Source organism: Trichomycterus rosablanca, chromosome 4 (assembly GCF_030014385.1).
Source record: "Trichomycterus rosablanca isolate fTriRos1 chromosome 4, fTriRos1.hap1, whole genome shotgun sequence".
Taxonomy (NCBI): domain Eukaryota; kingdom Metazoa; phylum Chordata; class Actinopteri; order Siluriformes; family Trichomycteridae; genus Trichomycterus; species Trichomycterus rosablanca.
This window is the reverse complement of record NC_085991.1, coordinates 9,228,913-9,253,364: the sequence shown is the minus strand read 5'-3', so window position 1 is coordinate 9,253,364 and position 24,452 is coordinate 9,228,913. Positions and strand designations below refer to the sequence as shown.

At 41.4% G+C, this 24,452-nt stretch overlaps 1 protein-coding gene across 1 annotated transcript in view; it reads left to right on the top strand.

The window, feature by feature from the left end:
- The window catches only part of nmnat2 (nicotinamide nucleotide adenylyltransferase 2), a 30,959-nt gene extending 9,564 nt beyond the window's left edge, over positions 1-21,395 (top strand). Inside the window, exons 3-11 of the mRNA XM_062993032.1 lie at positions 384-451; positions 6,902-6,980; positions 7,061-7,181; positions 13,563-13,643; positions 16,572-16,616; positions 18,965-19,041; positions 19,594-19,695; positions 19,841-19,908; positions 20,768-21,395. Of these exons, the coding sequence (XP_062849102.1) occupies positions 384-451; positions 6,902-6,980; positions 7,061-7,181; positions 13,563-13,643; positions 16,572-16,616; positions 18,965-19,041; positions 19,594-19,695; positions 19,841-19,908; positions 20,768-20,870 (744 nt within the window). The 3' untranslated portion in view covers positions 20,871-21,395. The remainder of the gene's footprint in view (positions 1-383; positions 452-6,901; positions 6,981-7,060; positions 7,182-13,562; positions 13,644-16,571; positions 16,617-18,964; positions 19,042-19,593; positions 19,696-19,840; positions 19,909-20,767) is intronic.
- The last annotated feature ends 3,057 nt before the right edge of the window (positions 21,396-24,452 follow it).

Below are 24,452 nucleotides of genomic sequence, written 5' to 3'. Positions count from 1 at the left end.
AGTAGGATTAATTTGGTGGTAAAACAGACAATGAATGAATGAATGAACTATAATAAATGCAGTGCACTGACAAGGTGAAAAATCAGATCTAACAACAGCTTTAAAAGTTATTTTGAGAGAATTATAGTCACTATTCTAAATAGTTTATCATTGAAATATTAAAATTAAAACATACACAAGGCTGAACATGCTTTGTTGGTTAGGTTAGCATGCTAGAAGTATGTTTTGTGTTCATAGTATGTGAGGAATTATTTTTTATATGGCCTGGCTTGAGCCTTCTTCTTCTTCTTGTATTAAAGTTGAAACTTTGTTTTATTGTATGTATTGGGTTTGCCATTTGGATTTTCACTGTTCTGCTAACATAAAAATCTATGTATTTTCAGGGTCTTATCTCAAGCAGACACAGACTCACCATGTGTCAGCTGGCAGTGCAGTCATCTGATTGGATCAGGTAACAGAAAATACCTACATCACTGAATATGTCTAAGAATAAATCTATTGTACTGTTTCTAAGTCTGTGATTTGTTGATTAGTCCGTGAATTCTTGTTCATTTCTATTCAGCCGGCAAAAGTACAAAGAAAATTGGTTTGCCAGTGTTTTGACTGACCAACATATTATTTTGTATATACAATCGTACCTAAAACTCGAACTCAATTGGTTCTGGGAGTGTCGACAAGTTTAAAAGGTGTTGAGTTTCAAGGTATTTTTTCTCATAAGGATGTATGGGAAACCTCTTAATGCGTTCCGTGGTCCCGTGGAACTGCATATATTTTAGGCTAATGTAAAATAATGGGGTTGTTTTGGACATTTATACACTAAAAATAACACAAGTATAATATAAAAACACTGAAATACAATTAAAAACAGTTAAAAATCAGTAAAAATACAATAAAAATAACTGTACTTTAGCTTTACTTCTTTATTGTTTCCTTATGCTTCTTAATCGTGGAGATGCTTGATATCAGAATAACGTATTCCTTAGCGAGTTCAGTAAGGCGCATTCACATGAGAAGTGGCAAAATTGTTTTTGCGCTGGCTGTGCCGTTATTTCATATGAAATGTGCCAGTGCACAAATCTTAACGTGACTTATTGTACTAAAACAACAAGTGATGAATTTCATTAGTGGAGAGAACTTATGAGCAGTAATAATTAAGACAGGTTTAGTGTTTCTGTGTCGTTCTTTTAATACATTAAGTTACATGAAGCTTTTTTTGAACAGTAAGCGTTTTAGACTCTCTCAGAAAAGCTGATTCTTACAATTTCTCAGCATTCCGAGCTAAAACACAAGTTTAAAAGTGAAACAGATAAATCCAGATAAACACAGATAGATACACAGCTTTCAGAGTGAATTTGATGGTTATTCCACACAAATGCCTCTCACTGCTCAAGCCGAGCACTGAACAAAGCGGCGGTCGCACATGCATCGAGTTTGAGGGTACAAATTTCTTGACAAAGGGCATCGAGTTACAAAGATTTTGAGTTTAGGAGATGTTGAGTTACAAGGTACCACTATATAAATTTAAATCTATTGCCTGCAACATAATTTTTTAAAACTATTTTTAACTCTGTAAAAACTGATTTGCAACAAATAGTTAATGGCTCACTAGCATCAGGCGTTTTCCCAAAGTCACTTAAAACAGCTGCCATTAAGCCACTCCTAAAAAAGAGAACTCTGGATGCGTCTGTGTTAAACAACTACAGGCCGGTCTCAAATCTTCCTTTCATAGCTAAGATCATTGAGAAAGTTGTTTACAATCAAGTCAGCAGTTTTTTGAATTCCAGTGGTTGAACCACAGCACTGAAACGGCTCTCATAAAAGTGTTAAATGATCTACGGCTGAATACTGACTCGGGTAAAATATCAGTTCTGGTTTTACTGGATCTTAGTGCAGCCTTTGACACTGTAGATCATAGAATATTGCTGGACAGGTTGGAAAACTGGGTTGGACTTTCCGGAACAGTCCTTAATTGGTTCAGGTCCTATTTAGAAGACCGGAGTTACTACGTCACTATTGGCAGCTATGAATCTGACAGGGTGGCTATGACATGTGGAATCCCACAGGGATCAGTTCCCGGACCTCTTCTGTTCAATCTTTATATGCTGCCATTAGGCCAAATGCTACAGGCTAATAACATTGATTACCATAGTTATGCAGATGACACACAGATATATCTGGCTCTCTCACCAGATGATTACAGCCCAATAGATTCCCTGTGTCAGTGTCTGGAGAACATCGATAACTGGATGAGCCAGAATTTTTTACAGTTAAATAAGGACAGCAAAGAGAAGAGGATTAGTGTCAGTGAACACCTCAGTTCCCGGGCTCTAAAAACCAAAGACCAAGTCCGAAATCTTGGCGTTCTAATAGACTCAGATCTCACCTTCACCAGCCATATACAGTGGTGCTTGAAAGTTTGCGAACCCTTTAGAATTTTCTATATTTCTGCATAAATATGACCTAAAACATCATCAGATTTTCACACAAGTCCTAAAAGTAGATAAAGAAAACCCAGTTAAACAAATGATACAAAAATATTGTACTTGGTCATTTATTTATTGAGGAAAATGATCCAATATTACATATTTGTGAGTGGCAAAAGTATGTGAACCTTTGCTTTCAGTATCTGGTATGACCCCCCTTTGCAGCAACAACTGGTAACTGTTCCAGTCCTGCACACCGGCTTGGAGCCCATTTTAGCCCATTCCTCCGTACAGAACAGCTTCAACTCTGGGATGTTGGTGGGTTTCTTCACATTAACTGCTCGCTTCAGGTCCTTCCACAACATTTCGATTTTATTAAGGTCAGGACTTTGACTTGGCCATTCCAAAACATTAACTTTATTCTTCTTTAACCATTCTTTGTAGAACGACTTGTGTGCTTAGGGTCGTTGTCTTGCTGCATGACCCACCTTCTCTTGAGATTCAGTTCATGGACAGATGTCCTGACATTTTCCTTTAGAATTCTCTGATATAATTCAGAATTCATTGTTCCATCAATGATGGCAAGCCGTCCTGGCCCAGATGCAGCAAAACAGGCCCAAACCATGATACTACCACCACCATGTTTCACAGATGGGATAAGGTTCTTATGCTGGAATGCAGTGTTTTCCTTTCCCCAAACATAACGCTGTTCATTTAAACCAAAAAGTTCTATTTTGGTCTCATCCATCCACAAAACATTCTTCCAATAGCCTTCTGGCTTGTCCACGTGATCTGTAGCAAACTGCAGACGAGCAGCAACGTTCTTTTTGGAGAGCAGTGGCTTTCTCCTTGCAACCCTGCCATGCACACCATTGTTGTTCAGTGTTCTCCTGATGGTGGACTCATGAACATTAACATTAGCCAATGTGAGAGAGGCCTTCAGTTGCTTAGAAGTTACCCTGGGGTCCTCTGTCACCTCGCCGACTATTACACGCCTTGCTCTTGGAGTGATCTTTGTTGGTCGACCACTCCTGGGGAGGGTAACAATGGTCTTGAATTTCCTCCATTTGTACACAATCTGTCTGAATGTGGATTGGTGGAGTCCAAACTCTTTAGAGATGGTTTTATAAACTTTTCCAGCCTGATGAGCATCAACAATTCTTTTTCTGAGGTCCTCAGAAATCTCCTTTGTTCGTGCCATGATATACTACCACAAACATGTGTTGTGAAGAGCAGACTTTGATAGATCCCTGTTCTTTAAATAAAACAGGGTGCCCACTCACAACACTGATGTTGTTTTAGGTCATATTTATGCAGAAATATACAGTGGGGCCAAAAAGTATTTAGTCAGCCACTGATTGTGCAGGTTCTCCTACTTAGAAAGATGAGAGAGGTCTGTAATTTTCATCATAGGTACACTTCAACTATGAGAGACAAAATGAGAAAAAAAAATTCAGGAAATCACATTGTAGGATTTGTAAAGAATTTATTTGTAAATTATGGTGGAAAATAAGTATTTGGTCAATAACAAAAGTTCAACTCAATACTTTGTAACATAACCTTTGTTGGCAATGACAGAGGTCAAACGTTTCCTGTAAGTCTTCACCAGGTTTGCACACACTGTAGCTGGTATTTTGGCCCATTCCTCCATGCAGATCTCCTCTAGACCAGTGATGTTTTGGGGCTGTCGCTGGGCAACACGGACTCCACAAATTTTCTATGGGGTTGAGGTCTGGAGACTGGCTAGGCCACTCCAGGACCTTGAAATGCTTTTTACGGAGCCACTCCTTCATTGCCCGAGCGGTGAGTTTGGGATCATTGTCATGCTGGAAGACCCAGCCACGTTCCATCTTCAATGCTCTCACTGATGGAAGGAGGTTTTGGCTTAAAATCTCACGATACATGGCCCCGTTCATTCTTCCCTTAACACGGATCAGTCGTCCTGTCCCCTTTGCAGAAAAACAGCCCCAAAGCATGATGTTTCCTCCAAACACGACGAGTTGCGTTTTTACCAAAAAGTTCCATTTTGGTTTCATCTGACCACATGATATTCTCCCAATCCTCTTCTGGATCATCCATATGCTCTCTGGCAAACTTCAGACGGGCCTGGACACGTACTGGCTTAAGCAGGGGGACACGCCTGGCACTGCAGGATTTGAGTCCCTCTCGGCGTAGTGTGTATACTGATGGTAGCCTTATTTACTTTGGTCCCAGCTCTCTGCAGGTCATTCATCAGGTCCCTCCGTGTAGTTCTGGGATGTTTGCTCACCGTTCTCATGATCATTTTGACCCCACGGGATGAGATCTTGACCCCAAGGGAGATTATCAATGGTCTTGTATGTCTTCCATTTTCTTACAATTGCTCCCACAGTTGATTTATTCACACCAACCTGCTTGCCTATTGTAGATTCACTCTTCCCAGCCTGGTGCAGGTCTACAATTTTCTTCCTGGTGTCCTTCGACAACTCTTTGGTCTTGGCCATGGTTGAGTTTGGAGTCTGACTGTTTGAGGCTGTGGACAGGTGTCTTTTATACAGATAACAAGGTCAAACAGGTGCCATTAATACAGGTAACGAGTGGAGGACAGAAGAGCTTCTTAAAGAAGAAGTTACAGGTCTGTGAGAGCCAGAAATCTTGCTTGTTTGTTATTGACCAAATACTTATTTTCCACCATAATTTACGAATAAATTCTTTCAAAATCCTACAATGTGATTTCCTGGATTTTTTTTTCTAATTTTGTCTCTCATAGTTGAAGTGTACCTATGATGAAAATTACAGACCTCTCTCATCTTTCTAAGTAGGAGAACTTGCACAATCAGTGGCTGACTAAATACTTTTTGAACCCACTGTAGATAATTCTAAAGGGTTCACAAACTTTCAAGCACCACTGTAAAAACCATCACCAAAACAGCCTTCTACCATCTTAGAAATATAGCCAAAATCAAGGGTCTAGTGTGCCAACAAGACCTAGAGAAGCTGATCCATGCTTTTATCTCCAGTAGGGTGGACTATTGTCATGGTCTCTTAACTGGACTTCCCAAAAAGACCATTAAACAGTTACAGCTCATTCAGAATGCTGCTGCTAGAGTTTTAACTAAGACGAAGAGAACTGAGCACATCACTCCAGTTCTAAAATCTCTACACTGGCTTCCGGTTAGTTACAGAACAGAATTTAAAGTGCTGCTACTGGTCTATGAATCACTGAATGGGTTCGGCCCAGAATACATCTCAGAAATGTTTAGAGAATATAAACCCAGTAGATCTCTTAGATCCATGGACTCAGGTCAGCTAGTTGAGCCCAGAGTCCAAACTAAACATGATGAAGCAGCATTTAGCTGTTGTTCTGCATATAACTGGAACAGACTGCCAGGAGATATTAGATGTTCCTCAAATGTAGACATCTTTAAATCCAGGTTAAAAACTTTTCTTTTTTCTTGTGCCTATGATTGAGCTAAAAAGATTTTTTGCTATTACCCTCATTTTACCATATTTTTTTTTGTTTTTCATGCTCTTAATAATTCTTTTTATAGAGTAGTGTACATTCTAAATTGTAGGGTATATTTTACTATATTTTCTTTTAGTTTTCATGTTTTAATTGCTTATCTCTCTTGTTTTAATTTCGTATTTCCCAAATTGTAGGGTATATTTTACAATATTTTCTTTTAATTTTTCATGTTCTTGTTTGAATTTCATGTTGTCTTAATTGTAACTAAATGTTTGCAAGAACTCTTTCTAAGGTTCTAGATCTCAGGAATGTTTTAATGCTTTTAATAAATTTTTTCCTTATGTAAAGCACTTTGTATTGCCACTGTGTATGAAAGGTGCTATACAAATAAACTTGCCTTGCCTTGCCTTGCCTTACTCAAAAAAGTTGAGATAAAGGCAGGTTTACCACTTACCACTTGAGGATTCTAGTTAATGGTATTGTTGCTTACCATAAAACTTGCGCTGTGATTCTGAGTTCCCCCAAGTTCAAATCTCAGCTCTGCTACCTGTTGTCTGGGCGCCCACTAGCGGGCACAATTGGCAGTGCCTGCAGCAGACAAAATTGGCCACCAGTTTGCAGGGTGGGAAAGACAGAACTAATAAGTGGGTGGTGTATTCTGAGCTGTGCAGGGACCCTGGTTAGCAGCTCAAGGTGCCTGTACAGAAGTGGAGGAGCATGGCGATCGGGGTGTGGCTCTCCGGGTGTGATATCAAATGCGAAGGGGTCGAGAGACTAATTGGCTATGTTTAACATCATGAGACAAAAGAAAACATGAATAATAATAACAATAATATTTATAATAAAAGCACCGTTGCCTCACAGCAAGAAAGTCCTGGGTTTGATTCCCATGTGGAATGAACCGGTCCTTTCTGTGTGAAATTTTGCAAGTTCTCCCCTTGTTTGGGTTTCCTCCAGGTACTCCGGTTTCCTCCCACAGTCCAAAGACATGCAGTCACATTAATGACCATTAATGTTGTGTTTGCTAATTCAGGGTGGACCCATGGGAGTGTTATCAGAACACTTGGCAGACCACCTGCAGCGTGTTGGAACACCATCGAGACCTCATGAAGGTCAGAATCACTCCACTTATGATAGCTAATGTTAGCTAATGTCAAAAACAGTGCTTACGCCCAATCTTGTCTCCCTACAGAGAGTGACAGGATGCATTCTATCGAACGTGAACACACCCTCTACAACCCCTGTGATTGGCCAGCCCCAGAATCCAACGTCTCCAATTTATCACCACAACACAGTGAACAAGCCCACAACCAGTAAGTAGCTTTATGTTCTTCCATTCAACGCGATTGATTTTTATTGATATTGATACATGAACACACCAGGCGTACAGTGTAACAAAATGCTTTTAGCTAGCTCAGACACAGATATGGATTTAATACAACATTGATTTGATATTATGGCTCTAATCCAGGGCCTAGAAACCAAAAACCCTCTGTTTAACAAGCCATGGGTGACAGTGGTAGAAAAAAAACTTTGAGAGAAACCAGACTAAACAGGGACCTCTGTCTTCCATGGGTGATCTGAAGGATAATTTAAATGAAATAAATGTAAACAAATCATACATATACAAAATTATTTTAAACAACAATTATTGTCTGTCTGCCTCAGGTGGGTAAAAGTTTCCATCAGAATCACCTTGGGGTAAAAAAAAATTTAGTTGATATGTGATATAAACTACTTAATAATAAGATTAACCTGAGAGATCGCACAAGAGAGGTCTTTATGACCCTGAACCCGCAAGCTCTGCACCTCTATCTTTATGTATATACACATGTATGCATATATACATATATATCTAGTAGACAGACAGACAGACAGACAGACAGATAGATAGATAGTAAGTTATATATACATAGATATATAGACAGAGACAGACAGACAGACAGACAGATAGTGAGTTATATATACATATACAAATAGACAGACAGACAGATATATAGATAGACAGACTGACAGACAGACAGACAGATAGATAGTAAGTTATATATACATAGATACAGTGTATCACAAAAGTGAGTACACCCCTCACATTTCTGCAAATATTTTATTATATCTTTTCATGGGACAACACTATAGAAATAAAACTTGGATATAACTTAGAGTAGTCAGTGTACAACTTGTATAGCAGTGTAGATTTACTGTCTTCTGAAAATAACTCAACACACAGCCATTAATGTCTAAATAGCTGGCAACATAAGTGAGTACACCCCACAGTGAACATGTCCAAATTGTGCCCAAAGTGTCAATATTTTGTGTGACCACCATTATTATCCAGCACTGCCTTAACCCTCCTGGGCATGGAATTCACCAGAGCTGCACAGGTTGCTACTGGAATCCTCTTCCACTCCTCCATGATGACATCACGGAGCTGGTGGATGTTAGACACCTTGAACTCCTCCACCTTCCACTTGAGGATGCGCCACAGGTGCTCAATTGGGTTTAGTCCATCACCTTTACCTTCAGCTTCCTCAGCAAGGCAGTTGTCATCTTAGAGGTTGTGTTTGGGGTCGTTATCCTGTTGGAAAACTGCCATGAGGCCCAGTTTTCGAAGGGAGGGGATCATGCTCTGTTTCAGAATGTCACAGTACATGTTGGAATTCATGTTTCCCTCAATGAACTGCAGCTCCCCAGTGCCAGCAACACTCATGCAGCCCAAGACCATGATGCTACCACCACCATGCTTGACTGTAGGCAAGATACAGTTGTCTTGGTACTTCTCACCAGGGCGCCGCCACACATGCTGGACACCATCTGAGCCTTTAAGTTTATCTTGGTCTTGTCAGACCACAGGGCATTCCAGTAATCCATGTTCTTGGACTGCTTGTCTTCAGCAAACTGTTTGCTGGCTTTCTTGTGCGTCAGCTTCCTTCTGGGATGACGACCATGCAGACCGAGTTGATGCAGTGTGCGGCGTATGGTCTGAGCACTGACAGGCTGACCTCCCACGTCTTCAACCTCTGCAGCAATGCTGGCAGCACTCATGTGTCTATTTTTTAAAGCCAACCTCTGGATATGACGCCGAACACGTGGACTCAACTTCTTTGGTCGACGCTGGCGAAGCCTGTTCCGAGTGGAACCTGTCCTGGAAAACCGCTGTATGACCTTGGCCACCATGCTGTAGCTCAGTTTCAGGGTGTTAGCAATCTTCTTATAGCCCAGGCCATCTTTGTGGAGAGCAACAATTCTATTTCTCACATCCTCAGAGAGTTCTTTGCCATGAGGTGCCATGTTGAATATCCAGTGGCCAGTATGAGAGAATTGTACCCAAAACACCAAATTTAACAGCCCTGCTCCCCATTTACACCTGGGACCTTGACACATGACACCAGGGAGGGACAACGACACATTTGGGCACAATTTGGACATGTTCACTGTGGGGTGTACTCACTTATGTTGCCAGCTATTTAGACATTAATGGCTGTGTGTTGAGTTATTTTCAGAAGACAGTAAATCTACACTGCTATACAAGCTGTACACTGACTACTCTAAGTTATATCCAAGTTTCATGTCTATAGTGTTGTCCCATGAAAAGATATAATGAAATATTTGCAGAAATGTGAGGGGTGTACTCACTTTTGTGATACACTGTATATAGACAGAGACAGACAGACAGACAGACAGACAGACAGACAGACAGATAGATAGTGAGTTCTCTGTTTATATACACAGACAGACAGACAGACAGATAGTAAGTTCTATATTCATATACAGACAGACAGACAGACAGATAGATAGTGAGTTCTACGTATATTCATATACAGACAGACAGACAGACAGACAGACAGAGAGTTATATATACATATACAAACAGACAGACAGACAGATAGATAGAGAGTTATATATACATAGATAGATATATAGACAGAGACAGACAGACAGACAGACAGACAGACAGACAGATAGAAAGACAGACAGACAGACAGATACATACATACAGTGTATCACAAAAGTGAGTACACCCCTCACATTTCTGCAAATATTTCATTATATCTTTTCATGGGACAACACTATAGACATGAAACTTGGATATAACTTAGAGTAGTCAGTGTACAGCTTGTATAGCAGTGTAGATTTACTGTCTTCTGAAAATAACTCAACACACAGCCATTAATGTCTAAATAGCTGGCAACATAAGTGAGTACACCCCACAGTGAACATGTCCAAATTGTGCCCAAATGTGTCGTTGTCCCTCCCTGGTGTCATGTGTCAAGGTCCCAGGTGTAAATGGGGAGCAGGGCTGTTAAATTTGGTGTTTTGGGTACAATTCTCTCATACTGGCCACTGGATATTCAACATGGCACCTCATGGCAAAGAACTCTCTGAGGATGTGAGAAATAGAATTGTTGCTCTCCACAAAGATGGCCTGGGCTATAAGAAGATTGCTAACACCCTGAAACTGAGCTACAGCATGGTGGCCAAGGTCATACAGCGGTTTTCCAGGACAGGTTCCACTCGGAACAGGCTTCGCCAGGGTCGACCAAAGAAGTCGAGTCCACGTGTTCGGCGTCATATCCAGAGGTTGGCTTTAAAAAATAGACACATGAGTGCTGCCAGCATTGCTGCAGAGGTTGAAGACGTGGGAGGTCAGCCTGTCAGTGCTCAGACCATACGCCGCACACTGCATCAACTCGGTCTGCATGGTCGTCATCCCAGAAGGAAGCTGACGCACAAGAAAGCCCGCAAACAGTTTGCTGAAGACAAGCAGTCCAAGAACATGGATTACTGGAATGCCCTGTGGTCTGACGAGACCAAGATAAACTTGTTTGGCTCAGATGGTGTCCAGCATGTGTGGCGGCGCCCTGGTGAGAAGTACCAAGACAACTGTATCTTGCCTACAGTCAAGGATGGTGGTGGTAGCATCATGGTCTTGGGCTGCATGAGTGTTGCTGGCACTGGGGAGCTGCAGTTCATTGAGGGAAACATGAATTCCAACATGTACTGTGACATTCTGAAACAGAGCATGATCCCCTCCCTTCGAAAACTGGGCCTCATGGCAGTTTTCCAACAGGATAACGACCCCAAACACAACCTCCAAGATGACAACTGCCTTGCTAAGGAAGCTGAAGGTAAAGGTGATGGACTAAACCCAATTGAGCACCTGTGGGGCATCCTCAAGTGGAAGGTGGAGGAGTTCAAGGTGTCTAAAATCCACCAGCTCCGTGATGTCATCATGGAGGAGTGGAAGAGGATTCCAGTAGCAACCTGTGCAGCTCTGGTGAATTCCATGCCCAGGAGGGCATGGAATTCACAGTGCTGGATAATAATGGTGGTCACACAAAATATTGACACTTTGGGCACAATTTGGACATGTTCACTGTGGGGTGTACTCACTTATGTTGCCAGCCATTTAGACATTAATGGCTGTGTGTTGAGTTATTTTTAGAAGACAGTAAATCTACACTGCTATACAAGTTGTACACTGACTACTCTAAGTTATATCCAAGTTTCATGTCTATAGTGTTGTCCCATGAAAAGATATAATGAAATATTTGCAGAAATGTGAGGGGTGTACTCACTTTTGTGATACACTGTACATACATAGTGAGTTGTATGCTGTATAGATAGATAGATAGATAGATAGATAGATAGATAGATAGATAGATAGATAGATAGATAGATAGATAGATAGATAGATAGATAGACAGACAGACACACACACACGCACATACATAGTAAGTTGTATGTATATACATAGCTAACCAGACAGATAGTTAAAGACAAAGGGTGTCCACAAATGTTTGGCCATGTAGTGTATGTGGAATGTGAAGGTAAATATACGGTGGCCGAGAAGTGCAAAACAAATTTACATTTCAGAAAACAAAATTACAAAAAAACAAAAACAACATTTACAATGAAAGCAAAAACAAATTTACAAGTGCTTGGGTACCCAGTGTTTGTAAATTTGTTTTGGCATATGTAAAAGTGTTTCAGCACTTGTAAATTTGTTTTCGGCATATGTAATTTTGTTTTCTAAAATGTTAATTTGTTTTGCACTTCTCGGCCGCACATTTCTGACGGAAAAGGTAGGGACAATAACACCGGAAGTGCGTGTTGCTTACCTGCTGTCAATCAAACTGTTTCTCAGCGGTAAAGTGAACGGAGTTTGTGATGGTGACGATAAACAAGGTTTTGTCTAGTTTGTGGAAATCATTTTATCCAGTTGACCCGCTATTGTTTTTCTTGTGGAAAGTTATTAGATTGTGCAGATGTTTAGACGTGGCGTGTGCATCTCTATTTACTGTCCGCTCTTCTAAACATCTAAGGAATTCCCACAAGAACAACAAAAGCGAAATAATGAAAGTAATTAACACAAAATGGACAAAACATTGTTTATTAGGGACGGAACATCTGATCCCGAGGCTTTAAAGCTTACACAGTCATGAGAACAAAGGTTTTATTTATGGTGTTTAACATTTATTCTTTTTATTCTTTATAATAATAAGTCAGAACCATATTTTAGGCAAAACAACGCACTCCGCCCACTGTGCTACTCATACAGCGGTGTATTACACAGGTTCTGCTGCTATAACCAGCGCACACACACCGTTACTAAGAATAAAAGTGAACACTACTTAATATAATTCCCACAGTCTCCCATTGATAAAAATACGGAACAAAGCGTCCTGTATCAGATCAATACTGAACGCGGCGTTTAGTCTCCAAATAAAGAAGGATTCTGTATGTTACGGGACGGTGGGTAACCCTGGTTTGATTGTCTCTTATATAGTGAGTGAGATAAAACACAGCACAAAGCTTCATCAGTCCCGCACATGCTGCTTTAATATAAGCTCCGATACACTGAGTCCAGTGTTACAAAAGTGAAACAAGCTTTAAAGCCTCGGGATCAAATGTTCCGTCCCTAATAAACAATGTTTTGTCCATTTTGTGTTAATTATTCTCATTATTTCGCTTTTGTTGTTCTTGTGGGAATTCCTTAGATGTTTAGAAGAGCGGACGGTAGATAGAGATGCACACGCCACGTCTAAACATCTGCACAATCTAATAACTTTCCACAAGAAAAACAATAGCGGGTCAACTGGATAAATAAATGATTTCCACAAACTAGACAAAACCTTGTTTATCGTCACCATCACAAACTCCGTTCACTTTACCGCTGAGAAACAGTTTGATTGACAGCAGGTAAGCAACACGCACTTCCGGTGTTATTGTCCCTACCTTTTCCGTCAGAAATGTGCGGCCGAGAAGTGCAAAACAAATTGCATTTTAGAAAACAAAATTACATATGCCGAAAACAAATTTACAAGTGCTGAAACACTTTTACATATGCCAAAACAAATTTACAAACACTGGGTACCCAAGCACTTGTAAATGTTGTTTTTGTTTTTTTGTAATTTTGTTTTCTGAAATGTAAATTTGTTTTGCACTTCTCGGCCACCGTATAAATAAGAGAAAATAACAGTAAGTGCAGGAGAAAAAATAACATCGACATGAAACGGTCAGTAAATACAAAACCATTACAAAGAGCAACATGATGGCAACCTTCCAGTCAAACTACACACACACACACATATACTGTATATATATATCTTACATTTATAAAAGCAGTTTAAGTGATGTATATATTTAGCCTCTCACTCTGTCTCTGTAACACTATCTCTCTTCTCTTGATCTAGTTAAGTTCCTGGGTAAAATGAGCGAGAGTCTGGGGAAAATCTGCTGTGTTCGCCCCCCTGTGGAGCGCTTCACTTTCGTTGGTATGTAGTAGTATTCTAGGGTATATAAAAGGAACTACAAGTTCTTTGATTTTACAAGTGTTTTGAATTTTATATGAATTTTTTGTCTGTTTAACCACTGCTTTATCCTGGTCAGGGTCACAGTGGGGGTCTGATTCAGTCCATCATAGGGCGCTCACACACACACACACACACACACACCATTATTTTCCTTTGATGTATTGATTTTATATGAATTTTTTTTCTGTTTTACCACTGCTTTATCCTGGTCAGGGTCACAGTGGGGGTCTGATTCAGTCCATCATAGGGCTTTCACACACAAACACACACACACCATTATTTTCTTTTGATGTTTTGATTTTAAATGAGTTTTTTTGGTCTGTTTGACCACTGCTTTATCCTGGTCAGGGTCACAGTGGTGGTCTGATTCAGTCCATCATAGGGCTTTCACACACACAATTTGAAGTAGCTCCAGCTAGCCTGACTGCATGTCTTTGGACTTGTGGGATGTAACCCGAGCACCTAAATAAATCCAACACTATCCCAGCTACCCCACAGTCAGATATGCAGTAATTATTACATATCATAAACTCTCATACACCGATCAGGCATAACATTATGACCACCTTCCTAATATTGTGTTGGCCCCCATTTTGCTGCCAAAACAGCCCTGATCCGTCGAGGCATGGACTCCACTAGACCCCTGGAGGTGTGCTGGGGTATCTGGCACCAAGATGTTAGCAGCAGATCCTTTAACTTCTGTAAGTTGTGAGGTGGGGCCCCCTTGGGTCGGACTTGTTTGTCCAGCTCATCCCACAGATGCACGATTAGATTGAGATCTGGGGAATTTGGAGGCCAAGTCAACACCTCAAACTCGTTGTTGTGCTCCTCAAACCGTTCCTGAAGCATTTCTGCTTTGTGGCAGAGCGCATTATCCTGCTGAAAGAGGCCACACCCATCAGGGAATATTGTTTCCATGAAAGCCGGTTTACCACTGGTTTACCACTGTACCTTCCTCAGACTGGGAACACCCCACAAGTTTTGGAGATGCTCTGACCCAGTCATCCAGCCATCACAATTCTTCTACTTGCCCATTTTCCTGCTTCTAACATTGACTTTGAGGATAAAATGTTCACTTATACAGTGTATCACAAAAGTGAGTACACCCCTCACATTTCTGCAGATATTTAAGTATATCTTTTCATGGGACAACACTGACAAAATGACACTTTGACACAATGAAAAGTAGTCTGTGTGCAGCTTATATAACAGTGTAAATTTATTCTTCCCTCAAAATAACTCAATATACAGCCATTAATGTCTAAACCACCGGCAACAAAAGTGAGTACACCCCTTAGTGAAAGTTCCTGAAGTGTCAATATTTTGTGTGGCCACCATTATTTCCCAGAACTGCCTTAACTCTCCTGGGCATGGAGTTTACCAGAGCTTCACAGGTTGCCACTGGAATGCTTTTCCACTCCTCCATGACGACATCATGGAGCTGGCGGATATTCGAGACTTTGCGCTCCTCCACCTTCCGCTTGAGGATGCCCCAAAGATGTTCTATTGGGTTTAGGTCTGGAGACATGCTTGGCCAGTCCATCACCTTTACCCTCAGCCTCTTCAATAAAGCAGTGGTCGACTTAGAGGTGTGTTTGGGGTCTTTATCATGCTGGAACACTGCCCTGCGACCCAGTTTCCGGAGGGAGGGGATCATGCTCTGCTTCAGTATTTCACAGTACATATTGGAGTTCATGTGTCCCTCAATGAAATGTAACTCCCCAACACCTGCTGCACTCATGCAGCCCCAGACTATGGCATTCCCACCACCATGTTTGACTGTAGGCATGACACACTTATCTTTGTACTCCTCACCTGATTGCCGCCACACATGCTTGAGACCATCTGAACCAAACAAATTAATCTTGGTCTCATCAGACCATAGGACATGGTTCCAGTAATCCATGTCCTTTGTTGACATGTCTTCAGCAAACTGTTTGCAGGCTTTCTTGTGTAGAGACTTCAGAAGAGGCTTCCTTCTGGGGTGACAGCCATGCAGACCAATTTGATGTAGTGTGCGGCGTATGGTCTGAGCACTGACAGGCTGACCCCCCACCTTTTCAATCTCTGCAGCAATGCTGACAGCATTCCTGCGCCTATCTTTCAAAGACAGCAGTTGGATGTGACGCTGAGCACGTGCACTCAGCTTCTTTGGACGACCAACGCGAGGTCTGTTCTGAGTGGACCCTGCTCTTTTAAAACGCTGGATGATCTTGGCCACTGTGCTGCAGCTCAGTTTCAGGGTGTTGGCAATCTTCTTGTAGCCTTGGCCATCTTCATGTAGCGCAACAATTCGTCTTTTAAGATCCTCAGAGAGTTCTTTGCCATGAGGTGCCATGTTGGAACTTTCAGTGACCAGCATGAGAGAGTGTGAGAGCTGTACTACTAAATTGAACACACCTGCTCCCTATGCACACCTGAGACCTAGTAACACTAACGAGTCACATGACATTTTGGAGGGAAAATGACAAGCAGTGCTCAATTTGGACATTTAGGGGTGTAGTCTCTTAGGGGTGTACTCACTTTTGTTGCCGGTGGTTTAGACATTAATGGCTGTATATTGAGTTATTTTGAGGGAAGAATAAATTTACACTGTTATATAAGCTGCACACAGAATACTTTTCATTGTGTCAAAGTGTCATTTTGTCAGTGTTGTCCCATGAAAAGATATACTTAAATATCTGCAGAAATGTGAGGGGTGTACTCACTTTTGTGATACACTGTATATCATACCCACTAACAGGTGCCTTGATTATAAGTGATAATCAGTGTTATTCACTTCATCTGTCAGTGGTCATAATGTTATGCCTGGTCGGTGTATTACTTGTACATGTATGTGAATCAATGCTAAACACAACGTTGTTTTTTTATTTGTTTCATTTTTTACAGATGAAAATGCAAACCTTGGCACTGCAATGCGTTATGAGGAAATTGGTGAGTAGATTTTTTTTTTTGTTTTCTATATCAACATCTGGTGTCATGTCATAGTGAGGGACTGACATGAAGACAGACCTGGATAAAGATCCATGTGGCATATGCTATTAATTGTGTATACTTTCTTATCTTTCGGCTGCCCCCATATTTGGGGGTACGCATACGATACCAGACTTTTTTATGCCAAATTCCCTTCCTGACGCAAGTAGTGAGTAGTGGGTTAGTATTCTTTACCCTGCGCCACCCAAGCACCCACTATTACTTTTTTTATATTCAGTAATATATGGATCCACTAGGTGACAAGGGAACATGTCCAAAAAGTACAATTATTTGTCTCTTTAAAGTTTAAATGAGCGACTTTTATATAAAAAACTAAACAATATATCATGTAAGAGTGCATTTTAACCAGGACAAAATAGCAAATGTGAATTCTGGTACTGAGCAGCTATATATTATTGCTATATTATTACAGTGAGCCATGTTAAAGTTGTGTTCTTATGCATTGCTAATTTTGGCCTTCAGAGGGGGCACGGAGGTGCAGATTATTGATGTTTCAGCCCCCTTAATTGAAAAGTAATTGTTAGCATTAATTTTAACAGTTCTTGTTCATAAATTTGCCAGCTCCTCTGTTTTGCAAACCTACTTTTCTCTGTAACGCACACCAGTGGAAAAATTAACCAGATCAAGACTTGTATCACAGTCCCAGAGAAAGCAGGTTTGCCAAACAAAGAAGCTGGCAAATCTGTAAAAGCAAAACAGACTTTCACCTGAAGCGAATTAATGCAAATACAGTGCAAGTGACTGCAATTAAGAGAAACTGACATATCGATCATCTACACATCCATGCCCCCTCTGCTGGCCAAAATTGGCAATGCAGAAGGATGCAACTCTTACACGGGTTACTGCCAAGCCTTCAGAAGCTGCCATGTTACAATTATCTTTAACACTTAGACTAGATCAGCCTTTCTCAACCGGGGTGCCGTCTGGCTTCGTCAGGGGTGCCGTCAAAAATATTCTAAAAGTGATGAGTCGTTCGCGAACGATCTGATTCTATTGAACGGCTCTTTAAAATGAACACAAGGAACCGAGTCGCGCCTCTGGAAGCCGCTATATATGTATATCTTTTTATTTCTGCGCAATTCTTATAGACTATAATCCACCCATTCCGCTTCCATCAGTGAAGGGAATTAATCAGTCATAATAAGAGCTGTTTATTGTCGAAATTCAAATCCGAAAAAGGAAAGCGGAGAGCGAGCGAGACACACACACACACACACACACACACACACAAACTCAAAAGAAGCTTTATTGGCATGACAAATAAGGACATTCATATTGCCAAAGAAAGTTACAGAGAAATAATAAAAATAACAATAAGAAAGAACAAATATATACAAAACAGTTACATACAAAAATACATTGCAAAAATATAAAATAGAATAAAATATTAATAAAAACAGTGCAAAATAATAACAATAAAAATGATAATATTTACATTAATGAGGTAGTAATAACGATCAGTTAATGTGCGCACACACACACAGAGAGAGAGATATCATTATTACTACCTCATTACTGTAAATATTATAATTTTGTTATTATTTTGCACTGTTTTTATTAATATAATATTTTTTTGCACTTGTAACTGTTTTAGTATGTAAGTAATTTATTTATAAAGCACATTTACATCCAAAGTGCTGTTTTGTATATATTTGTTCTTTCTTACTGTTATTTTTATTATTTCTTTCTAACTTGCTTTGGCAATACGAATGTCCTTATTTGTCATGCCAATAAAGCTTCTTTTGAGTTTGAGTCGAGAGAGCCGTAACCGAGCTACAGAGAGAACATGCAGAAAAGAAGCAGTGCTCTTATAATGACAAATAATTGAGAAATAAACTATAAACTTGTTTAATTATGGTAAATCTGGTTTGTTCATTGCGCGAACTGAGCTTTTCGAGCCTAACTTGCATCAAGAACAAGTACAGGGAGCGACTGAGGGCTCTGGACCAGGGGCTCCGTGTCTGCCTCTCATCCATCCCTGCCAGAATAGGGCGATTGTGTGCATCATCCCAGGCTCAGGTTTCCCATTAAAAGTAAGTCACGTTTACCCCTCCCTCCCTAAATGACACCTTATGGTGTGTGCGCGTGTGTGTTAGCAGTCCGAGGGATGCAGAGTGTAAGTTTTTTAATACATTTTAGACTGGGGTGACTTGAGATTTTGCATACTTTTAAAGGGTGCCGTGACTGAAAAAAGGTTGAGGAACACTGGTCTAGATGACTGTATTTTGCCAAATGTATTGATGTAAATGTGTTGTGTGACATTAATTTAAATCTACTGTGTTGTGTAGAGCTGCGTATCCTGCTCCTGTGTGGCAGTGATTTACTGGAGTCTTTTAGCATTCCTGGGCTGTGGAATGACAGTGATGTGAGTCTACACACTTACCCACAAACACTCACCTCTGGTCATTGTTGTCGAGGAGATGTGCATGCTTTGCATTTGTCTGTATGGGTTTTGCTCCAGATACTCCAGTTTCCTCCACCTTGGGGATGGTTGATTCACAAGTATCACCTTTACTCACATCCACTGACCTTACAGTAACCATTCGAACAGCTATGGTTCTAGTTAATCATTTAGATGACAGGGCTCTGTGGCTCAGTGGGTAGCACTGTTGACTCACAGCAAGAAGGTCCTGGGTTGAATTCAGAGTTTCTTCCGGGTACTTCAGTTTCCTTCCACAGTTCGAAGACATGCAGTCAGGCTAATTGGAGCTACTAAAATTGCCCTAATTGCAGAAGTTATGAGGAATCGGCCCTCCTCCATCAGACGAGCCAATAGCAGAGCTTAGATTCGAACACTACATGTCAGCAAAGTACTTATTTTTGTTGCTGATACTATTCTTCTAGGTTTTTCCGAGCTCCTTTATAGCTCATACACGCTGTTAATAACCGAATGTATCTGAACTGCGTGTGCTTCCAGATGGAGGTGATTGTAGGGGACTTCGGGATCGTGGTGGTGCCTCGTGATGGAGTCGACACAGAAAGGATAATGAATCACTCCTCGGTGCTGCGCAAGCACAAGGTAGAGGCCTCATGCACCACCGTAAAAGCTTTTAAAATGATTGCTTTCAATATTTAATAGAATGGAGCATTATTGGCCTCTGTGCATATATCAGGGTCTAAAATAAAACAGTGTTTTGTTGACTGAATGCTTTTTGCTCTGACAGGAAAACATCATTGTCGTGAAGGACGATCTCAACCATCCGATGTCAGTTGTTAGTTCAACTAAAAGCAGGTAAGGGTGATCATTCATTTCAGTTTATATACACTACACTGATCAGCCATAACATTAAAACCACCTCCTTGTTTCTACACTCACTGTCACTTACCATATAGAAGAACTTTGTAGTTTTTTTTGGTTCTTCAATGGTCAGGACCCCCACAGGACCACTACAGAGCAGGTATTATTTAGGTGGTGGATGATTCTCAGCACTGCAGTTACACTGACATGGTGGTGGTGTGTTAGTGTGTGTTGTGCTGGTATGAGTGGATCAGACACAGCAGCACTGCTGGAGTTTTTAAATACCGTGTCCACTCACTGTCCACTCTATTAGACACTCCTACCTAGTTGGTCCACCTCGTAGATTTAAAGTCAGAGACGATCGCTCATCTACCGCTGCTGTTTGAGCTGGTCATCTTCTAGACCTTCATCAGTGGTCACAGGACGCTGCCCACTGGGCACTGTTGGCTGGATATTTTTGGTTGGTGGACTATTCTCAGTCCAGCAGTGACAGTGAGGTGTTTAAAAACTTAATTAGCATTGCTGTGTCTGATCCACTCATACCAGCACAACACACACTAACACACCACCACCATGTCAGTGTCACTGCAGTGCTGAGAATGATCCACCACCCAAATAATACCTGCTCTGTGCGGGTCCTGACCATTGAAGAACAGGGTGAAATGGGGCTAACAAATCATGCAGAGAAACAGATGGACTACAGTCAGTAATTGTAGAACTACAAAGTGCTCCTATATGGTAAGTGGAGCTGATAAAATGGACAGTGTGTGTAAAAACAGGGAGGTGGTTTTAATGTTATAGCTGATCAGTGTACTACGTAATGCCTAATTCTGTAATGCTTGACCTCCCGCAGACTGGCTCTTCAGCACGGAGACGGCCACGTGGTGGACTACCTGGGTCAGACAGTGATCGACTACATCCTGCAGAACCAGCTTTACATCAACGCATCCGGATAGAAGGAGGAAGCGATGTGATGCCTCTCCTCCAGCTAACCGTCTGTCTGTCTGTGATTAACAGTGTAGTCCTGCCGCACTATACCACTGCTTTTCCCATATAGAGGAGCCGCACTATCTGTCGTCGTTTCTTACTTGTCGGACCTGAAAGAGTGCAACCGATGTGTGATCAGGCGGGCTCGGTGGTCTACTGAGGTCCGGGATGGAAAACGCCTTGGCCTTGCTTTCGAATTTACTATCGTCCGTTCCGCTAATTGCATGCCTACAGATTTTCTTTTACCGCACTGGGGCTTAATCGGCCTTGTAGAATGTAGTGAGCTGTAACAGTGTTTACGCTGACACGTTTTTTTTACTATATCTGACTTCGTATATATTTGGTATTGCTCTATGTACGAAGAAATGCTGTCACTTTTGCAACTTTAAATATTATGCTGCAGTGTTCTGTCTTCAATACATTTAAGTTCTCGACTGCACGTTAACCAGCGACGTTTACTTTTGCTGATTGATGACTAAATCACTGCCATTCTTTTGGATGCGTTGTGTCTGTTACTAAAAACCAAACACATGCTGGCACTGTTTTGTCTCTTTGTTAAAGCTGCACATATTATGTTATTCATTATCAAACGATACAATTAGAATTGGCGTAACTGGGGAACTAGTCAGTAGATGAATGGCCACTTTATTCTGATCAGGGCTTGTGTTGGGTTTGAAACACTGTACACATTGGGTGCCAGTGAATCACACCTAGGGGCAATTCAGAGCAACCAGTTCACCTTCTGCATGTTCTTGGGACCCATGGACCCATGTTGCCGCTGTGCTACCAATCCTGCAATAATAACTGACTAAAATATTTGGTATTTCTTCTTAAAATAGTTACACATTTAATTACTCACTCACTCACTTTCTTAACCGCTTATCCAATCAGGGTCGCAGTGGGGTGCTGGAGCCTACCCCAGGTCTTCAATGGGCGCAAGGCACACAGTAACACCCTGGACGGGGTGCCAGTCCATTGCAGGGCAGACACACATACACACACATACACTCACCCATTCACCTATAGGGCAATTCAGTGTCTCCAATTAACCTGATTATTGTGGTCTTATGTGGGATTGTTATGTGTATATTTCCTCCTCGCATCCAGTGTTTCTTGGTAGCTTCGGTCCAACATCGAACCTGACCATGATAAATTGGTTGGAAAATATATAAATAAATAAGTAAAAGTTTATTACATTAGGTATCAAGAAATAAACTTTGTGCTTGTTACCAGGCGATGTACTGTACAACATTAAAGCAACCAAAGGCCACTCAGGTGGCGCAGCGGTCAAAAGACACGCTGCAACCAGAGCTGGATTCTGAGTACATCGTATCGAATCCAGCTCTGCCTTACCGGTTCGAGGCTGAGTGGCTGTACGAGCAACGATTGGCCGGTTGCTCAGTTGGGGGGTGGGACAAAGAACCGGATGTGGGTCTCTCTCTGTCAGAATGCGATTGCGACCTCTGCCGGCTGATTGGAGGCGCCTGCACAGAGATGAGGAAGAGTGCCCTTAGGGTGTGTCTCTCCGCATGCAACGCTGGGTGGCGCTGCACTCATCGATGTGTGGGTGGTAAAAATGCAACCGGCTGCTGCCCATGTTTCGGAGGGGATGTGGGTTGGCTTCGATCTCCTCGGTCAGGGCGGGGTTCGGCATAGACAGAGAGGACGCACGATGCAAATTGAACAATTGGATGCGCTAAAAGGGGAGAAAAAGGGGGGAAAAATTTTTTAAAAAAACATTTTTTTTTTAAAGCAACCAAAGGCAGATCTGTTAATCTGGTGGTACATAAATCGGTTCTTGATATCTGTCTCTTGATCCCGTATTCAATTTATATTTGCAGCCATGGTGCAAATTGTGCATCAGATTAGTCTCTGCCTTCTCTGTCCAAATGAATATCACAAATGATAAATCACAAAAATGGGCCAATTAAATATGTTTGCAAAGTACACTTACAGTATGTAGAATTAGCCCAAATTCCATATTAATAAAGCAAAATATAAATGAATAAGTTGTGTAAGTAAATCAGCTTACACATGTTCTTAGTTTTTACACTGGTGCATGTTTAAAGACATGTTTTAGTAATGCCTTAGTACAGAGGTGTCAAACTCAATCACAGAGAGGGCCAAAATTAAAAACTGGGACTATGTCGAGGGCTCCTGTTTTCATAGTCCACTTTTTAAGGTTGTTTTGCCATTTCTAAGGCTCGTTTGAATGTAATTACAATTAGTTGTATTTGAAAGTGATGAGCGTAACTGACTTCTGCCTGAAATAGAGCTGGAAATGCAGGTCGTTGTTGCAGTGCATTCTGGGACTTGTAGTGTCAGCGATGTGTTACCTATATACAGATGGGCTGAATGTGTCAGCTTACAGGTTAAGGTACAGGGCTAGTTATCAAAAGTTTGCTGGTTTAAGCCTCACATCTGCCGGCTTGCCACTGTTGGGCCCTTAAGCAAGGCCCTCAACCCTCAATTGCTTGCAATGTATACTCTCAGTTGTAAGCTGCTTTGGATTAAGGCGTCTGCTAAATGCTGAATATGTAAATCAGGTACTTTTTCACTTTTTACTGCTACTTTATCATATAAAACAGTTAATAGAATTAAGAGTCACACAGTGGTAGTCAAAATAACCAGAATATAAGGAATGTGTAAATTGTGCTCAAGGTTTTGCCCCTTAGTTAGGCCTTAAGGTCATCTTTAAAGGTAAAAATCTGACTGTGCAACACAAAGCTTGATGGGTAAATTTAAGCATCCTTCCCTTGACTTTTCAATTACCACTAATATGTTTGATAAAGACTTATTTGACCGGATATTCCGTAGTGCCACCTGGGAACTCTCCGAGTTGGGTGCCCCCTAGCAGGCACAATTGGTAGTGCCTGCAGCAGACCAAATTGCTAACTAGTCTGCCAGGATGTGTGGACTTTGACGCTTTGTAAGGACCTTGGTTAGCAGCCTGAGACGCCTGTACAGGAGGAGGAATGCGGAGATCAATGTGTGACTCTCCATGCGCAAGACTGGCCAAGAATACGAATAAGAATGGGTTGCACATACATCGAAGGGATAAATAAATAAATAAATAAATAAATATACCCTCCTCGAACGCGATCAGGGTCCCCAGAAGCAGAAGACTAATTAGCTAAGCTTAATTGAATAGCTTAAATAAAATAGTAAAAAAGGTTCATTTGACTAGTTGCAGATTGACAATTTGTCTTCCGCTGCTGGGGGATCCCTGATTGCAGTCGAGGTGGGTATATTGCTGTGTACGCCTCCTCCAACCAGTGTGCAGCCCCTAGCTGAACCCTTTTTCACCCATGCATTCTGCACAGGCTCCTCTGTATCTGCCAATCAGAGTCCCCACCCACATAGTCTGGTCATCCCTCCCTGCAGGGACTGCCAATTATGCCCGCTAGATGGCGCCCAGCCGACTAGGAGTTCAGAATCGCGGCGCTGATGTGCTAGCGGAATATCCCGCTGCGCCACCTGGGCGCCTCTTGGAGAATTTAGTCAGATTTGATTGGGAAATCATTTTTAAAAGCTGGATTTGTGTCATACGT